Here is a 19,770-nt window from a genome sequence, read left to right as displayed (position 1 = left end):
GCTTTGGTAAAAAACAACCTCAACAAATCCTATAAAGGATTTCATTCTATTATTTATGTGAATGCTGGGCCACCTCACTCCTTCCTTCCCCTCACCCAAAAATCCCAATATTAAAGCAAAAAACTTTCCCCTACTCCTTTGGGCTCCCAGCTCAACTGCATCCTACTCCTACTAGTGTCAAAGCACCAGGAACTTCCCAGGTTTCTCTCATGTTTATTCCTAAAAACTCCATTCTCTAAATGCCAGCTGGCCATCACAGTGATAGTCCTTGGCAAGGGTGTACAGACCACTGTTCTCTTCAGAGCTTGGTATTATAGTGTGTCTGAATTGTCAGGGAAGGATTAAAACACAAGCAAACTAGACATGTGCCCAAGGCCCAAATGTTTAGGAGCCCTCTACAATATACTAATTTATTGGCTCCTAGGCAGACAAGTAGGACAGTCATTAACAGTACGGGCAGGGCCGCCGAGAGACTGGGCCGGGCCCGGGACAAGGCCGCCCCTGGGCCCCCCCCCCCCACCCCCACTGCCGGGCCCTTGCACTATATGTAGATCCTTCAAGAGGTAGTGTGTCATGATTTAGGCTCTACACCTTTTCTGATGTTTTGGTGCCACCTCAGTAAAGCCAAAACACAATCTCTCCACTGCAAAACACTATACACAAACTTGTGCAAAAACCCACTCATAACCTTACCAAACCATAACAGCACTAATTCCAAGGACAGGACGAACTACAACCTTATGCGTGGAAAGGCAGCACTATAATTACACCGGGCTCTAAAACACCAGTACACAACCTAATAAAAAAATAAAAAAAAAAGGGCTGCAAATACTACACACTAGCAGAATACTGTACCTTGATCACACATGAAAAACACATGGCAACAGATATGACATAAGGAACTAGAAATAAAAAAATATGAAGGCAAAATACTGAACTAGAAAGTTACCTCAAGAAGTCAGACTCAGCATGCAGCAATACTAGAAAAATTGAAACCTGCATGAAAAATATCACAGATACACATTTCCAAAAGCTGACATATTCCAATTAATAAATTCTGAATAAAATACTTTTTTCTACCTTTGTTATCTGATCATAGTTTTTCTATTCGCTTTGGTCCCAACTTCTGTTTTATGCAGTGTCTTCTTTCCATTTGATATTTTTTCTCTCACCATCCTCCTGTGTCCTTATGCGTCCTGTCTACCATCTGTAGCCCTGTCCCTATCCTTCCTCAAGTTTCGGCATCTGTCCTGAAAGTGTTCCGATCCAGCCCTTAAATTGAGCATTTCTCCTCACTCTCCTCCCCTCCATCCATGTGCATGTATTTCCTGTCTTCCCTCCCCTCCATCCATATCCAGCATTTCTCCTCTCTTCCTTTTCCCTCCATCCGTGTGCATCTCCTTCCTTTGTCTTTCCTTCCCTTCATCCTTGTCCATCATTTCTTCTCTCTTCCCTGCCCTCCACTCCATCCATCCATGTTCAGCTTTTCTTCTCTCTTCCCTTCCCTCCATCCATGTGCATCTCCTTCCTGACTTCCCTCCCCTCCATCTATCCATGTCCAGCAACTCCTCATTCTCTCCTGGCCTCTCCTCCATCCAACCATATCCAGTAAATTTCCTCTCTCCCCTGCCCCCTCCAATCATCCATCCATGTTCAGCAGTTCTTCTCTCCCCTCTGCCCTGCCCAGCAATCTCTTCTCTCTCCCCAATGCCCTCTTGTCCAGCGATCTCTTCTCTCTCCCCAATGCCCTCTTGTCCAGCGATCTCTTCTCTCTCCCCCTGCCCTCTTGTCCAGCAATCTCTTCTCTCTCCCCCTGCCCTCTTGTCCAGCAATCTCTTCTCTCTCCCCCCTGCCCTCTTGTCCAGCAATCTCTTCTCTCTCCCCCTGCCCTCTTGTCCAGCAATCTCTTCTCTCTCCCCCCCTGCCCTGCCCTCTTGTCCAGCAATCTCTTCTCTCTCTCCCCCTGCCCTCTTGTCCAGCAATCTCTTCTCTCTCTCCCCCTGCCCTCTTGTCCAGCAATCTCTTCTCTCTCCCCCCTGCCCTGCCCTCTTGTCCAGCAATCTCTTCTCTCTCCCCCCTGCCCTGCCCTCTTGTCCAGCAATCTCTTCTCTCTCCCCCTGCCCTCTTGTCCAGCAATCTCTTCTCTCTCCCCCCTGCCCTGCCCTCTTGTCCAGCAATCTCCTCTCCCCCTGCCCTCTTGTCCAGCAATCTCTTCTTTCTCCCCCCTCTGAGATCCAAGGCCTGCCCCCCCCCTCCGAGATCCAAGGCCTCCCCCCTCCCTCCAAGATCCAAGGCCCTTCTACTACTGCTTATCATTTCTATAGCGCTACTAAACTCCCTCCCTCCCTCCCAGATCCAAGGCCCCCCTCTCCTTCCGTCCATCCGACTGAATTCCAAGGCCCCCCTCCGTCCCTCCCTCCGAATTGCAAAAGCGATCTTGTTCTTACTTCGTTGGGGGTTGGCGAGAGCAGCATGCAGAAGAGAACGCAGGGAAAAGCGTGCAGGCTCCCGCTTCAGCCTTCCCTCGTTGTCTGTGGTCCCACCCTCAAAGGCGGGACCAGAGCTGAGAGACAGACAACGAGGGAAGGCTGAAGCGGGAGCCTGCACGCTTTTTACTGCGTCTGCGTGCTGCTCTCGCCGTAACCCCCGACGAAGTAAGAACTGAACAAGATCGCTTTTGCAATTCGGAGGGAGGGAGGGACGGAGGGGCGACCACCCACGGACTCGGCGCCGGGCCCCCCTGGAGGCCCGGGCCCGGGGACTTTTGTCCCCCCCTGTCCCCCTCTCTCGGCGGCCCTGAGTACGGGGGTGGGGGGACTTAAAGGGGCAGCCATGTTAGTTTGGTGTAATAAAATTGACAGAGGCAAATGGCACCTTATAGACTAACCAATTTATTCAAACATAAGCTTTCATGGACCGGAGTTCACTTCATCATGAGAGGAGGAGACTAAAGTTATCACTGCTCACAGAGTTCTGTCTATTCTCTCCACACCTTGTCTATTGACCCCCTTTTGGCAGGAGTTGTCAGTGAGCAAGTACTTCTTACCTCCAGCTTCCTTCTCTGTAGTCAAAACCATGCATGTCCCTGTTTGTGGAAATTTTGGGTGTGGCCAACACAATTCTTTGCCTAGAAAGCACCAAAGGGTTAATCCTGCTTTGGCTATTGTGCATTGGCTGAGATGAGCTCTCAAGCCTTTACTTTTGGTAGTCTGTGAACACTACCCTCTGTAGTATCTCTAAATGCTGCTGGCCTGATGAGAAGCCAGATCTGGGAAGCAAAACAAGGAACCCTTCGTAGCAACTCACAGCACTGTCACTATACCATAAGACAAGCCCATATACAAATATTTTAGTGCAGGCCATCAGATATTAAAATGTAAATATACAAAACACACTGCATGTGAAGAAAAATTAATATGCAAATAGACCATATACAATCCAACACCAAAATGAACCCCAGTTAACAGCTTTGCTGAACAGTCATCATAATATTTATTCTCAATGGGCTGCCTCAGTTTATAAATATAAAGAAGCTGCATTGTTATAAAGAAGACTCAGACTTTGGGGCCCTTTGACTAAGTTGTGTTAGGGCTAACGTGTGCTTAACACAGCAAAAAGTGGAATACAGCAGGATGTGCTGCAGCATGACGTGGTAGTTTTTGAATGTGTGCATGCTAACCATGTGCTAAATATATATATTTTGTTTTTGAAGAGGCATAACGGGAGTAGGGGGGTGGGGTGTTCCTGTGCAAACCAGTTACCTCATCTACATTACCGTGCACTAACTGGTCAGCGCATAGATAATAAAGGAGCCCTTTCTGCCAAAAGACAGGTTTTGGCAAGCGCTTCCGTGGTAATTTTTAAAAATGGCTGTGCGCTAATGACATTAGTGTAAGGTCATTAATGGAAAAAAAATAGAAAAATCAGGGTTTTTACAGCTGCGGTAAAAATGGTGTTAGTGCGCAGGAAAGACTCACATCAAGGCACACTAAGGCCTATTTTATACTACAGCTTAGTAAAAGCACTTCTCTTGGTTTTGACATCCAAAGAATTAATGGTTATTCCAATCAGTTAATAATGGCATAGTCAAAGCTGCACCTTTACTATAACCTTACAAAAATACCAGTCACACATGTCCTTTATCTCTTTTACATCCCAAAATCCAGGACAGAATTTATTATCTTGCAGAGCTAAAAGAAAAATAAATAGAAATTATACCTGTGCCTCGCCAAGATCATTATTCACCACAGTGAAGTTTAACCCAAGTTCCTCTACATCCCCTTCGTAGCTCTTCAGAAAAAGCAAATTTTTGTACATTTCCGGATCTAATGATGCTAGATGATGAATGTCTACATCAGCACTTGTGCCCAAAAGTTTAGAGAGGAAGAAACTGGCGAAAGGAAGTTCTACCAACATGTTTTCATAAAGTGCCTGAAATATGATCAAAAGAAAAGTGATTAGAACTGAGACAAATCATTATTAAAAGTAAATTAAAAATCATTTTTTTATTCATAGGTGCATAAAGAATATTGCTTCTTTTGTAAGCTTGGGAAACAAACAAAAGGGAAAATCTAGTTCTCTGAGAGAAGCCAGTGGGGACTGATGTAAAACAGAATGAATGTGACTAATAATATAATAATTATAATAATAAAAGGTTGTTGATGGGAGAAAAGAGGTGAAGATGCAAAGAGATGAACTATTTCTAAAATTGTAGAGCACATATATTTCACATATATTTTACACAGCTGAATTGAAGTACAACGGACAGACTGTTTTGACCACATAACAATTTGAGGGGCCCTTTTACTAAGCCGCGTAAGCGTTTACACGCGATCAATGTGCGCCAAAATGGAGTTACTGCCCGACTACCACGTGGCTCTTGTGGTAATTTCATTTTTGGCGCGCATCCGATACATGCGTATGAAAAATATTTTTTATTTTTGGGTGTAACGGACACACACCAAATGGCATTTGGCACGTATAGGTCATTACTGCCCAGTTAGCGTGTGAGTCTTTACCGCTAGGCCAATGGCTGACGGTAAGGTCTCCGACCTAAAATGGACACACGGCAATTTTGATTTTGCCGCATGCCCATTTTCAGCAAAAAAAAAAAAAAAAAGGCCTTTTTTACAGGTGCACTAAAAAATGGATCGGCGCGCGCCCAAAACCCGCAAGCCATTTTTCACCTTGCCTTAGTAAAAGGACCCCTGAGAATGAAACTACAGGCAAAAAGATTTTTCAGTCTACAGTACTTTATGGACATTGCTGGATCAACTTCTTATACTTATTTGAATTTTGATTTATCCTCTAACAAAAGTGCTTTGGAAGTCATTTTGACATTTCCTAGTGAATTGCTATGTGAGAGCTAATTCCTAATGTGAGCTATGGTGCAAACGCCCTTAATGCATGTTATTTCAACACAAGTCCTATTTTATGCAGTGTGATCTAATTACTAATAGTGTGCATTAATGGTGTATAGGCATGTTTACTAAAGCTTAGTATGTGCTAATAGATATTATAGCATCACCAAGGGCTGCACAGTCCATTTTATTACTAAGGACATCCTAAGCTTTAGTAAACATGGCCCTTACTAATGTGATAGTGTACATTAGTAATTCTAGCTTTTAGTTTCTTTGCACTTCATATTGCAAGGATTACTGGGTAGAAATGATGGTACTGTGCTGAGGGGAGATCACACACTGTGCACAGCCTGTTTTGGTTCTAAGACGGAAGCCTTCTGTAATAAAAAGGGTCTAGAGTTGACAGATGGCAGGTGCCAACTAGAACCATTCTCAGAACCTGCATTCAATTTGAAAAACGACCACTTTGGGTGATTGTAGGAACTGGACTTGGTGCAAGACAGGTGGCAGCAACTGTGAAACAAAAACAACAAAATAAAGGCAGCAGTAGTATGTAAGGCTACAAGTGCTTTCCTATTCATTAATGGAGTTCTTTTCTTGTTTCCTATTTTAGCCTGTACACCACTCTGTTCTGCCCGTCAGCTGGAGCGGTATAGAAAGTTACTGCAACTAAATTAATAAAAATGACCTTGGAATATTTGTGATCCTGAGGGAGAATGACAGCACCATGGTGGGGCAGAAATTGCAAGGTATTTATAAAATGCAATTCTTCCAAATACATCTTGAGTCTATTGAACATTTTAATAAGCCTCAGAGTCATCCACTCTGTAGCCTTTGAGGAGGGGCAGACCACAAGGATAATAAATACATGAGCAACCACCTCTTGTTCAAGAACTGATGGCATATTTCTGATGCCTAGCCTGTATGAATGCTTTTAAAAGGGTTAAGGGAAAACATTAGTACTATTAACTATAACCAATTGAGTAAAGTGGAGGAGTGGCCTAGTGGTTAGGGTGGTGGACTTTGGTCCTGGGGAACTGAGGAACTGAGTTCGATTCCCACTTCAGGCACAGGCAGCTCCTTGTGACTCTGGGCAAGTCACTTAACCCTCCATTGCCCCATGTAAGCCGCATTGAGCGGGAAAGCGCGGGGTACAAATGTAACAAAAAAAAAAAAAAACCCCCACACCCTTCACATGGCCACATGAATTCCATTTATATCCTCTCAAATTCACATCCTTCCTTCCAGATTTTTCTTTGTGGATACCACCATTCTCTTTCCCATCACCTTAGGGTTTTCTTTGTTATATTAATATTTAGTATTGAATACATCTCAGAAAAATGAGAAATAATACAGAAATTGGTAAATTCTAAATTCACATAGAATATTAATGTGTGTCAAATTAATTGACTATAGAAAGAAAAAAAGATATGCATCTTCAGCCAAAATAACAGGTAATTAGGATCCAAAACAGGAAAAAGACAAAAAAAATTATTTTTTAAATAAGAACGAACAATCAAGATTATTGCAACCCATAAGGCACTCCCCAGCCTATCAGTACAGTGTGCAAATGAAACTTATACAGTGATATTTATCTCTTCTTTAGCCACAAGAAATTCCTCTAGTTCCCTGATGGCGAACCTATGACACGAGTGTCAGTACTGACACGCGTAGCCATTTTCGGTGACACGCGGCCGCATGTGGCCGCATACAGAGAAGCAGCGGCGTTCCCCGGGGCGGATCGCCGATGCGCCCCCCCAGGTGCAGCGCGACCTCCCCCCCCGGCGAAATCACCCCCCCGTGCATGTTTACCCGCTGGGGGGGGGGGGGGTGCCGTGTGCGCTCCTATTGGCTCCCTCCGAGTCCTCCGCTTGTTCCCTCCCTGCTGCTCCCTCTGCCCCGGCTCCTGCACGGCCGTTAGGGGATCTTTGACCTCACTTCCGACCGGCGGAGCAGAGAGCAGCGGAATGCCGTGGGGGACGCATCTCTGGGGGCCCTGTGATCGCCATTACCACATAACCACAGCAACCATCATCCAATCTACTGTTCTGGGGTGTCGTGGATTTCTAATTGACCATCATTACTGAGACAGGTGAGGGGGAGGCTGGGAGAGGCGAGGGCATGTGCTATGGGTGCTGTTTCCCGCCATTAGAAATAGCGGCAGCCATCTTAATTTACATAAGGTGGTCAGTTAGGCTAGTTAACCCCTAATTGCCTGCAGGGCTAACAGGCTATCTATAATTCTATCTTCTGTCACTGCCCCCCTGATGGAGAACCCAAAAAATAAAAAACCAAGGTTAAGTAAAGGAAGTGGTAGTAGCAGTAGCCGACCCTTTCAAGAGACATGGACCGAGATGTGTGGCATTATAGAAAAAAATGGCAGATCATTTTAGGTTCTATGTACTGAAACGTGGAAGCAGAACGTGGAATATAAATAGACATTTTGAAACTAATCATTCCCAGCTCTTGAAAAAAAGTGAGGATGAAAGGAAGGAATACATTTCCAGGCAGCTACACTTTTATAAGAGCCAATCTAATTCCATCCTTAAATTTGTAAAAGGTTCTACAAATTTAACATCTGCAAGTTTGAGCATTGCTCACTCCATAGCTCAGCATGGAAAAGCACTCAGTGAGGGAGAATTTATTAAAGAAACTCTCCTAAGATGTGCACCAGTTCTATTTCACGATATGCAGAATAAAGATGCAATTATTAAGAGAATATCTGAGTTACCACTCAGTAGAAATATCAATTGAAGATTTAGCCAATGAAATTCAGCAACAAAAAAGTCACTAATAGGCAGATTAGTTAAAGAATTCCCCCTCCCCCTCACTTATCTTAGTTCACGGCACCCCACACAAGTTAAATAATATCAAGACCAACAAAAGAAACCGACTGACAGATGAACAAAGAAGTCACTAAGCAGGTAAGTTAAATAATTAGTTTTTGGTTTATTAAATACAGTTATATATTACAATTATACATTTTTGTTATTTAAACTATAAATATCGCGAAATTATGTTTTTTTTTCTCGAAGTGACACACCACCCGAGTTATGCTCGGTTTTTTGGCGAATTTTGACACACCAAGCTCAAAAGGTTGCCCATCACTGGTCTAGACACAGATGTACACAATGTAAGATGGCTTGGAGTAGGCTACCTGGGTAGCATTAATTTAGTATTGCTTTTTAGATACAATTTACCTAATGTATAGTGGACGAAAGTGGTGAAGCTATTTCAGTTATGGATAACTTTGAATATTTTGTTATGAGGTCCAATTTCTTGTATTATTGCTCTATGAGATGTATAATATATATATAATTTAATAAAAATAATGAACTTAAGGGCACAATGTTTCTTTGCCATAGTTCACGTGTAGGAGCTATTTGTACCTGTGGATAAAAAGAAGTGAAAAGGCTTACCAAAGTCCCAACCCTATTTTTTTTTCCTTCACCTGTTCTGTAAGTTACTGGAAGCAGGTAGTTTTATTGTGAAAGCTAAGAACCTGTTCGAATTTACTATGTGGGTGTAGTTCATATCTAGAGAATTAGAGAACAAGGTCAGCTAAACAGTAGGTGTGGTTTTATTAATCCACTGTGCTAAACAGGTTTTTTTTTCACTTTAAATTTTTTATTGTAATAATTCTGTAACAGTCATTTTCGCAAAGAGCACATCCTGCTCACATTTGCCCACTCAGGGGCCATCATTTGCTGGACTATAACATCTTGAACTAGCTTATCAACTATATACACTTCTCCACAATAGTCCCATAAACAGTATCCGCTCCCCAGACAGACTGTGTGCCCATATTATACAGCATCACCTCTCCCGCCCCACCAACTACATCCAACCCCTGCTCAACTTGAGAATGCCCCCTGATTCTTTGGGACAAGCTCTCTCTCCCCTCCCTTCCCCCCCAAACCCACCCACCTCCTATAATACTCCACCATCCTAAATGCATTGTCAAACGCTGTTGTAATTGAGCCCATCCGCCTTTATGTCTCAGTACCCCCTCCCTGCGGTATGCCGTTAGGCGCTCCATTTGTATTAAATGACCCAATTTGCACTTCCAATCACCCAATGTTGGGGAGTCCGCCCTCTTCCAATGCTGTGCTATGAGGCACTTAGCTGCTGCCAACCACCAGCGCAGCCATTTATGCTCCTCCCAAGAATCCCTCTCATTATGTAAGCCCAAGAGGCACACCAAAGGACTACACACCAAAGATGATCCAATCAACTTTACCAACACCTTCATAACAGCCTGCCAAAACGGCACCACCCTGGGGCATGTCCATCATATATGTAAAAATGATCCCAATTGAGAGTTACACCTCCAGCATAGACCTGAAGTACCCGGGTACATCCGCTGCAGCCTCTCTGGTGTGTAATACCATCTAGTGAGAACTTTATATGCATTTTCCTGCACCAAAACACACACCGAAGCTTTCTGAACCTCCCCACAAATAGCTTCCCACTCCTGATTGGAAAAACTGCAATTTAAATCTGCTTCCCAAGCCCCCTGAAAGCTAAATGGTCTGGGATCCCATCCCCGAAAAAATGTATATATCACTGATATAGGTCTGGGCACCCTCCTCAATAAAAGCCACAGGTTTTCTAGACTTTCCATCTCTTGAGGGTTCTCCTCTCTCCTACCTAATGTCCCCACAAAATGTATCTGCAAATAAGAAAACATATCCCTCCCCCCAGGCAGGCCATACCTGGAGCACAGCATCTCAAAACTCTCCACTCTACCCCTCTGCAGCACAGCTCGGAAACTCAATATACCCACCTGTTACCTCTGCACAAATATAGCGTTTTCTTTCCCCGCCCCAAATTTCAGTTCCCATTGCAGGGGTGTAAGTGTTGATACCCTATCCGTCTGTCCCCATTTCCTCCGCACTTCTCCCCACAATACCACCAGATGTCTCATGAACGGATTTTGAATCCCAGCTAAAATCACTCCCGTACCTTCAGTAGTCCACAAATAGGAACTCAATGGCCTATGAGGGCTATACAACAGCTCCACCTGGCTAGTTGGCTTTATCTCCCCCCTTTCCCAATCCAGAATCATTCACAGTTGAGCAGCATAATAATACTACTCAATATTGGGCACCGCCTTGCCCCCTCTCTCAGGAGCCCCCCACAACACACGTCCCGCCAAAATGGATGTCTGACCTCCCAAATAAACTGTGACAAAAAACCCTGCAGTTGTTTAAGTGTCCGTCTTGCAACCGCCACTGGCAGTGCCTGAAACAAAAATAACAACCTAGGCAGCACATTCATTTTCACTACTGCCATGCGCCCCCACCAAGAAAGCCACAATCCTTTCCATTGGAATAGCTCCACCCAAATTTGGTCTATGATCTTCCCATAATTGACGTCAGAAGAAGGCGGAACACAGCAAAGGGAAGGCTAGAGACGTCGGGAGCGCCGCCTCCTTCACTGACGCTGTGCTGCCGGAACCGCCACGGAGGTAAATTTAAAAAGGAAAAAAAAAAGAAAAGGGATGCTGGGAGGGGGGGGGGGGGAGAAGAGGGCGGGAAGTTGAACAATGGAAGCGGGAGGGCAAGCGAGGTGAGCATGGTGCGGCGGCGCCCCCCAGAGGGAAGCGCCCCCCTGCCATGCTTACCTCGCTTACCGTGTTGGCACGGCCCTGCATGGAGAGTGCGCCTTATGTTATCACTGACTTGTCGCTTGGGGATAAACCCAGACTGATCTACATAAATCAGTTTCGGCAGTACCCTTCCCAACCTGTTAGCCAGGATCTTGGCCACTATCTTTGCATCCACATTGAAGAGTGGAATAGGCCTACAGGAACCACAAACAGTGGGGTCTTTCCCTGGCTTAGGAGGACTGTTGCCCCTGCCTCAGACATGGATGCTGGGAGCCCGTTACCCTCCAAAAATCCATTACCCACTCATACCAATAGATCTCCAAGCTCTTCCACAAAGCACTTATAAAACCTCGCTGTGTACCCATCTAATCCCGGTGCCTTTCCATTAGGGAGCCGTTTTATCAATCCCTGTACCTCCTCTATTCTAATAGGTTCCCCAAGTTGAGCTCTTTCAGACTCATCCAATCGGTGTAATGGAACCCAGTACAAATAGCAAGCTATATCTGCAGTCGATATACCTGCAGAAGCACTATATAAATCTTGATAATATTCACAAAACATTTTCCAATATCTAAATCAGTATAGTGCCATCCTCCCCTATCATCTTTTGGATAAGGGAGCACCCTCTCCTCACCCGTGGAGGAGTGGCCTAGTGGTTAGGGTGGTGGACTCTGGAACTGGGGAACTGAGTTCGATTCCCACTTCAGGCATGGGCAGCTCCTTGTGACTCTGGGCAAGTCACTTAACCCTCCATTGCCCCAGGTACAAATAAGTACCTGTATATGTAAGCCGCATTGAGCCTGCCATGAGTGGGAAAGTGCGGGGTACAAATGTAACAAAAATCAAAAATAAATAATGGGCCAACATTGCACTGGATTTATTGGCAAACTCAAAACACTGCTGTTTTAATGTAGTTATCATAAAATCCACGTCCGCCATCTGCAATTGTGCTATTTCCCCTCTCACTTGCTTAAGGTCTTCCCATATCTGCGACGTAGGGTGTCTTTTATGAAACATTTCTAAGCTCACTAACCTCATATGCAAAGTCAGCGAGTATTGCCCTCTTTCCCTTTTCTTGCGAGCCCTCCATTTAATCAAGGCACCCCTCACCACTACCTTCAACGCATCCCATAGCACCTCATCAGTTACTTCCCCATTATCATTAAAGTGACGGAATTCTTGAATATTAAGCTTAATATCTTCCCGCACTTTCTCACCTCCCAGCAGTGACTCACTAAGTCTCCAGACTCCCTGCCGCCTGTATTGACACAGCCCTGCTAATTTAATCCACATTGGTGCATGATCCGCAACACAAATGGTCTCTATCTCAGCTGCCTCCACCATATGCCATCCACTGTGGTGCACCCATAACCCATCTAAATGGGAATAGGTCTGCGCTGCATGTGAGTAAAATGTATAGTTCCGCTGCACCCCATGTAACAACCTCCAACAATCCATCACTTCTAGCCCCTTCATAAATTGAAGCATTGCCTTCCGCCCAGGACCACTCTGCTGTCCCCCTCCTGCCGAATGGTCCAATCTTGCATCGGGGGCAATATTAAAATCCCCCCCCTACTACCACCTCCCTCCAACAAATTCCAAAAGCTCTTCCTTTAATGTGCGATAGAATTTCTTCTGCCCCAAGTTCGGAGCATAAATATTGATCAGTGTCAGCTCCTTCCCCTGCAACCACCCTCTAAGGGCCACACACTTCCCACTAGTATCCTGAAACACCTTTTGAATTGCAAACCCACAAGTTTGTCATATCAAAATGGCCACTCCCCCCATCCTCTTTGGCCCTTTTCCCTGATGAACCACTACTTCCTGAAAAGGCCTACGACACAACATATGAGTATCTCTCGGTCTTAAATGTGTTTACTGCAAGAACGACACATCCCACTTTAACCTACTCAACTCCTTAAATACTCTACTGTGCTTCCCTGGATTATTGAGCCCGTTTACATTCCATGTATCCACCAATAAGGACTCTCCCCTACCGTCCCCTGCCCTCCTCCCCATGTCTCCTTCCCCTCCCCCTGCTCCAAACCCAATCCCCTCTGCTTCAACATATCCCCACCCCCTCCCCCATCCAGGGCTGCCGAGAGACTGGGCCGGGCCCGGGGAAAGGCCCCCCCCCCAGGTCGCCGCTCTCCCCTCCACCCGCCCCTTCCGTCTGCCAACGGGCCGGGCCCCCTGCATTGAAATCACAGCGCCTCTCACCTTTGTGTGAAAGCGCTGGAGGCAGCAGGGCAGCAGATTGCTTCCCTTCGGGCCTCCTTCCCTCCCTGTGTCCCGCCCTCACTGAAGTTACGTCAGACAAGGGTGGGACACAGGGAGAGAAGGAGGCCCAAAGGGAGGCGATCTGCTGCCCTGCTGCCTGCAGCACTTTCACATGGTGAGAGGCGCTGTGATTCCAATGTAGGGGGCCCAGTCCGGTGGCAGGGGGCCCAGCCCGGTGGCAGACGGTACACGAAGGGCAGGTGGGACTGTGGTGCCGGGCCCAGGAAATTTTGTCCCCCCTGCCCCCCTCTCGGTGGCCCTGCCTCCATCCTCCACGTCCCTCCCCCTCCCCTTTGCCGATCTCTCTCCCAAAAGATCAGCCATCCCATGAGGAATGCACGCACCCAGGGCTTAGACCTCTCAAAAGCTAACCCCTAACCCTCCCCCCACACTGCACTCCCCCACATCTGCTACTCTCATTCAGCCTCTGCACTCCTACCAAATCTCCCTCTACCCCACCAACCCCAGATCCACATAATTGCATTCCCAACACCCCTCCAATCCCATTCTCTCAGCTCACTCAGACTCTCAGTTGTCCCACAAACTCATATAATCCCCACTCTCATCAGGGTGCCATTTCCTCCTTCCCCTCTCCATCCCCCTACGTATAGCACCCCCAAAATTGGTTGCTTTTCTTCAAAAAGTCCTGAATGAATCAGTCAGTCATGCACTGTTCTGCTTTCTTTCAGGAAGCCTGCTTGTCAGATTTCTTTCCCCGATCTACCACCGTCTGACACGCTGAATCTGCTCTGGGCTCCTATGTACTTCTCTGTCTCCCTCCACTTCTCCAAGTCTGCTACTCAAGCCTCAAGATAACGGACTCACTCTGTGAGAGCTAGGAGATCTTTGCATCAAGCACAAACATATGACATCTCACCAACTGGGAGATAATCATACATGTGACACTCAATGCAAAAGACTGGATAGCACCCCTCTCGCTGCTGGACTACTGTCTGCATCTTAGTATTATAGAGTTTAATTGAAACTTCTTAATGTACTAGGGGGTATCTAATGAATATAAAGAGCCTTAAGATTAGTGTAATTTGTAATTTATTTAGGGTGTCCCTCTTAGAAACTAATTAAATGTAATTAAAACTCTAATGAAAACTCCCCTTTTGTTGTCCCAATCAGAATAATTGACTGTAAATGAAGAGTTGAGCTAGGGAGTTGGGGAGGGTGGGTGGGAATGAGGACTGAACTGGGCCCTTCTGTGCCTGTTAGAGGCTATCGATTAATGCTGTGGTAGAAAATTCAAGTTTTAAAAATATGGGGAACTTTCTTTTAGGACCATTTAAGCCTTGCTATCATGTTTATCCTCCTGACTGTTAAGTTTCTACCTCTAAAGAAAGTTTCAGTTTAAAACTACAGGGAAAAGGGATTGTCCACTATGGAAAAGAGTTAATAATGCTTGCTTCTCTCTCTTTCATTTATTTCTTTTTCTAAGATTGAACTGGACCCTACTGTGCCTTCTAGAGACTATCTGTTAATGCTGTGGCAGAAAATTCAAGTTTTAAAACTATGGGGGAAAGGGTATGGAGACTAGCTAATAAAGTTAGCTTTCTCTTTGTTGCCTTGTTTTTTGAATTGTGCACGGTGAAGTACCAGAGTATGTGGTAAGTCTGACACAATTATCGCATAGAAATATTACTCCTGGATCTTTTTTTGGCTTTTTTCTTTTTGTACCGGCCGCTGCTGCTCCACAGGAGAAGCAGCAGTGGCCGGACAGCGTTAGTATTGGTGGCTGCGGGTGGAGAGGGAGTTGATGTGCTCGAGAGGGGGGGGGGGGGGGGGTAGGGGCTTTGGTGATGCGCCGGGGGGGGAGGGTCTTGGGTGATGCGTCAAGGAGGGGGCACTGAGAGTTGATTGGTAGGCAGGGGGAGGAGTAGGGAAACACGCTCCACGTGTTTCCCTACTTCTCCCCCTGCCTGGCTCGCGGTTTTGCAGGGCAGGGGCTTGGGTGTTGCGCCGAGGGGGGGGGGGGGGCACTGACAGCTGTTTCCCAGACAGGGGGAGGAGTAGGGAAACGCGTGTTTCCCTACTCCTCCCCTTGCCTTGGAATCAGCTGTCAGTGACATCACTGACATCAGTGCATTCTAAACTGCCTAGCAGACCACCTACGAGGGAGCCACGGTACCAGGCACATTAGAATGTTGGAGGTGAGAATTATTATATAGGATTATCTATCCAAAGTCTTATTACTGAACATATCAAAGCAGTTGTAAAATTTGGGTGAATAACAGGAAAATTGATAACCTTAGGGGGGTCTTTTACTAAAGCTTAGCTCGAATTATCTGCAGCAGGGCCCATTTTATTCCTATGGGTCCTGCTGCGGATAACTTGAGCTAAGCTTTAATAAAAGACCCTCTTAGTCCAGATTCCACAGGAAGACATCAAGAGGTAAGCAGACAAAACAGTTTTCTCTGTGCTCTGGCCCCAGTATTATCCAGTTTAAAAGATTTTATTTCTCTTTAATTTGTTCCTTTGAGAGTGAATCTCTGTCTTGTCTCTTGCAGCAAGATCTGACACACTACCCCTTTTGCTTGTGGAAATTGGTAAAAACCAGGTGCCAAACTAGTAGTCCCCATTACATGGGAGATTTTATATAGGTGTAGCTATATAGATAGATATAAATTTAGAGAGATAGATGACAAGTGCCATATTGGAATGTTACTTCGAGACCTTCCTTCTCACTTTTTTAAAATAGAGGAAGTGGATGTTTGAAAGCGGTATGTTTGATTGATCTTAAAATATTTATATTATGAGCAAGATACCTTGCATAGACTGTGTTTACTACCGGTTAGAATTTATATTGTATTTGTAGACTTAAAATTATGGTGTATATTGTATACTAGGAGCCCTCTTATTAAAATAAATAAACTGAACATAATGGTAGATAAAGATTACAAAGCTCATCTGGCCATTTCTCTTCCTTCTGTAATACTGCATAAACTATTTAGCCTCTGACTTAACCGTCACTTCCTCACAACTAACGACACAGTGACAAACACATTGTCTTTGATAAGGCATTTTAGATGTGTGTTCTTATGTGTACAAAATACGTTGCCTTTTTGATCGTCTAGTTAAAACCCCTTGGTAAACCAAAGTTCAACAGACAAAATCTTAGTGTGTGGTGTCTGGATAACAGTTGAGGTGACTTGAAAATGGGGCATTGCAGCTTGTATAGTTTTTAGATTAAGTTATCAATGTTCACTGTGGTCTGTCTGAAGATTGATAGTGATGCATTTGAAAAGCATTATTTTTTTATTGATTCTTAATACAGTAAATTACTAAAGATATTTGGCAGCAAACAGAAATGGCCTGTGATGTTGTTAACATTTATTCTCTTGATAACTCCACAATTTGCATTAATTGCCTTGCTGCTGCACTCACTTATATTAAAAGGCTTCTACTATAATTAATCCTGTTTATTTCAAATCATTTTGGCACAATTGCTGGCAATAAACACTTATAAAAGACAGACACTTGAAAAATAACATACAAGTTTCTTCAATATACCTATTGCAATGTTTTCATGCATAGTTATTGATAGGCTTCTAGGGGCAAATGTTCTAAGTGGCTAAGAATTAAGGCCAATATGAAAAATGCTAAGTGGATTATTTTGCATAAAAAATAGACCATTTTTGAAGGTGTGTAATTAACCTGTGTTTAGAAAATACCTTGATTTATATCTACAGTGATATTTAAGTTGCATGCACTATGGAAATTTAATTTATAATCCATTTAGCTGATGTGGTCATAGTTTTTAGTGCTATCATTTATTAGTGCAAGTATATTAAATGTGTTAAAGGTTTGATCCTATATCTTTAAGGGAGGAGGGGTCTGCGTTTACTGTTTATGAATTATAGAGGAAATTTACATGTTTTAAATTCAGGTAACTTTGATGCATTTCAGGGGTAGCAATGGATTGCTCTGCTGACCTTAGGCTAGATATACACTGAAAAGTAATGATATATTTTTCTAGTTTAATTTTGACATTAACTGAATACAAAAGAGGTATAGGTTCCATGCCTTGAATAAATTATATATGTTTATTCATCTCTTGGATATGACTTCATTCGTATTTTCTTAATGGTGTTCAGCTGTAAAGAAATGTTAACAATTTAGAAGTTACAGCGACAGTATATTAATCCAGACTATTAGAAGAAAACTGCGTAATTTTGCTCAGTTTAATTTTTTCATATATTGTATATGACAAACTTGAGACTGAATAAGAGAGATCTGGAAGTTTAGAAGTCTGATAGAAAGTTTTTAAAAATGTTAATGTTATCCCCTTTCATGTCAGTAGATAACAATAGAGGTGTCCACCCACCAAACATTCTTTGGGGGATCAGGCAAAGGGGAAGTGGAAGCTTAGCTATTTGCATTTTTAGCCAGTCTACAGTTTGTGTAGTGTCCAATTGTCTAACTTTAGAGGCCAGTGTGTACACCTATGTAAGTTTTTAACAACAGCTTAAATGTATTCAGCACCTTTCATCTGAACAAGATTTCTGTTTGCTTTAGGGTTTAATCACAGAATCAGAAGGATATTTTCCAAAGGGATTTCTGTGGGTAAATGGAGGGAGTGCAAGAGAGAGAAAGAGAGAGACTGGATAAAAATTGGGGGCTATAAAAGAGAGACTGCATAAAACAGAGGGGGGCTACATGGGAGAGAGAGACTGGATAAAAACTGGGGGGGGGGGGGGGGGGCACTACATGAGAGAGAGGTTGCGAGTACAAAATGCTACTGCCTGTCTTTTGACTAACTTTCCAAAATGTTATCATATTTCTTCTGTTGTATCATCATTGCATTGGCTGTCTTTTGAGAAGCATTGCTGTTTTTAATTGTTGGTTTTGGCTTTTAAAGTTTTTCATTCTGTAGCGCCAGAATATGTGCTTAAGAAGCTACCTTCGTATGCACCTTGTCGTGCTTTGCGTTCTCAAGGTGAGAGACATTTCTCTCTTTCTTCTGTGAATTCTTTTAAACTTGTGTGTACCTGTAAGCTTGCTTATTCTTGTTCCTTGGTATTTTTATGGAATCATCTTCCTTTATTCATTAGCAATATTAACATCTTCTTTAGTTTCGTAAATGTATTAAAACTTTGTTGTTAGCTTCCGCGTGCTTAATATTATTATGGGGTATTTTAGATGATGGGTTTTGTACCCTGTGATTTATACTATGATGTTTTATGTATGTTTGTTACTATGATTATGCACGTATGTATATTTGTAACCCATTCTGGTCGTTATCGGTGTAAAAGGCTAAATACATGAAAGACTGGATAAAAAGGGGGAGGCTACATATGCGAAAGAGAGACTAGATAAAAATGGGTGGGTGGAGGGATGACTTGAGAGAGAGACTGATGGGGACCCAGGCTATGGTGATATGTAAAACAAAAAGGCAATTCTGCCTCTGCTTCACTTATCAAAGTGATGCTATCACACAATTGACAGTATGATTTGAAAAGGGAAACTGCTGACTTGTAAAGCGCTGCATACGACTGGTAGCGCTATATAAGTGATTTATAGTAGTAGCAGACTTGGAGAAGTGGAGGGAGACAGAGAAGTACATAGAGGAGGTCTACAGGGACGGTGTAGAGAAGTCCCACCTCCAATCTGGCAGCCCCTGTGCTGCCTTGGAGGAGGGAGGCCTTCTAAAAGGAGAGCATCATCCTGGTGCAGCTAGAAGTAATCCTGTTGACAGGACCAGTACACCAGGGGATGCAATATCCTCTCGCACCGAGGATGTGTCTCCATGAGCAAGTGCCCAGGTGGGAAGGGTTAAGATGGTGGTTGTAGTTGGTGATTCAATTATTAGGAATGTAGACAGCTGGGTGGATGGTGAACATGTGGATTGCCTGGTCATTTGCCTGCCTGGTGCGAAGGTGGTGGATCTCACGCATCACCTAGATAGGATTTTAGATAGTGCTGGGGAAGAGCCGGTTGCCTTGGTATGTGGGTACCAATGACATAAGAAAATGTGGGAGAGAGGTTATGGAAGCCAAATTTAGGCTCTTAGGTAGAAAGTTCAAATCCAGAACCTCTAGGGTAGCATTTTCCGAAGTGCTACCCGTTCCACACGCAGGGCCCAAGAGACAGGCAAAGCTCCGGAGTCTCAATGTGTGGATGAGGCAATGGGGCAGGGAGGAGGATTTTAGATTTGTAAGGAAGTGGGCAACATTCTGGGGAAAGGGGAAATTATTCTGGAAGGATGGGCTCCACCTTAACCAGGGTGGAACCAGGCTGCTGGCATCAGCATTTAAAAAGGAGATAGAGCAGCTTTTAAACTAGAACCTGGGGGAAGGCCGACAGTCACTCAAAAACGCATGGTTCAGAACAAGGTATCTTTCAAAGATATCACCAAAACAGGGAAGATAGGGTATCCCGATAGCGAGGTTGCAAAAGAGATCATAGTAGATCAGGTGTCCTTAAATAAAAATCAGACAAAAGATTGCAAATTAATACCATCAACTACTGAGCAAGATGTAAATAGGAACAACAAACAGTCTGAAATGTCTATAC

General features: G+C 44.2%; 1 protein-coding gene across 5 annotated transcripts in view; it reads right to left on the bottom strand.

The window, feature by feature from the left end:
* Positions 1-19,770, bottom strand: part of UBE3C (ubiquitin protein ligase E3C) — a 362,832-nt gene that overhangs the window by 55,128 nt on the left and 287,934 nt on the right. For 4 of the 5 annotated variants that reach the window (XM_030198632.1, XM_030198654.1, XM_030198663.1 and 1 more), the window contains exon 20: positions 4,219-4,431. The exons of the other annotated variant lie outside the window; for it this stretch is intronic. In XM_030198632.1, the coding sequence (XP_030054492.1) occupies positions 4,219-4,431 (213 nt within the window). The remainder of the gene's footprint in view (positions 1-4,218; positions 4,432-19,770) is intronic. 5 annotated transcript variants of the gene reach the window in all.

This window comes from Microcaecilia unicolor, chromosome 1 (assembly GCF_901765095.1).
Source record: "Microcaecilia unicolor chromosome 1, aMicUni1.1, whole genome shotgun sequence".
Taxonomy (NCBI): Eukaryota; Metazoa; Chordata; class Amphibia; order Gymnophiona; family Siphonopidae; genus Microcaecilia; species Microcaecilia unicolor.
Note: the sequence above shows the minus strand (reverse complement) of the source record. Positions and strands in the feature narration are given on the sequence as shown.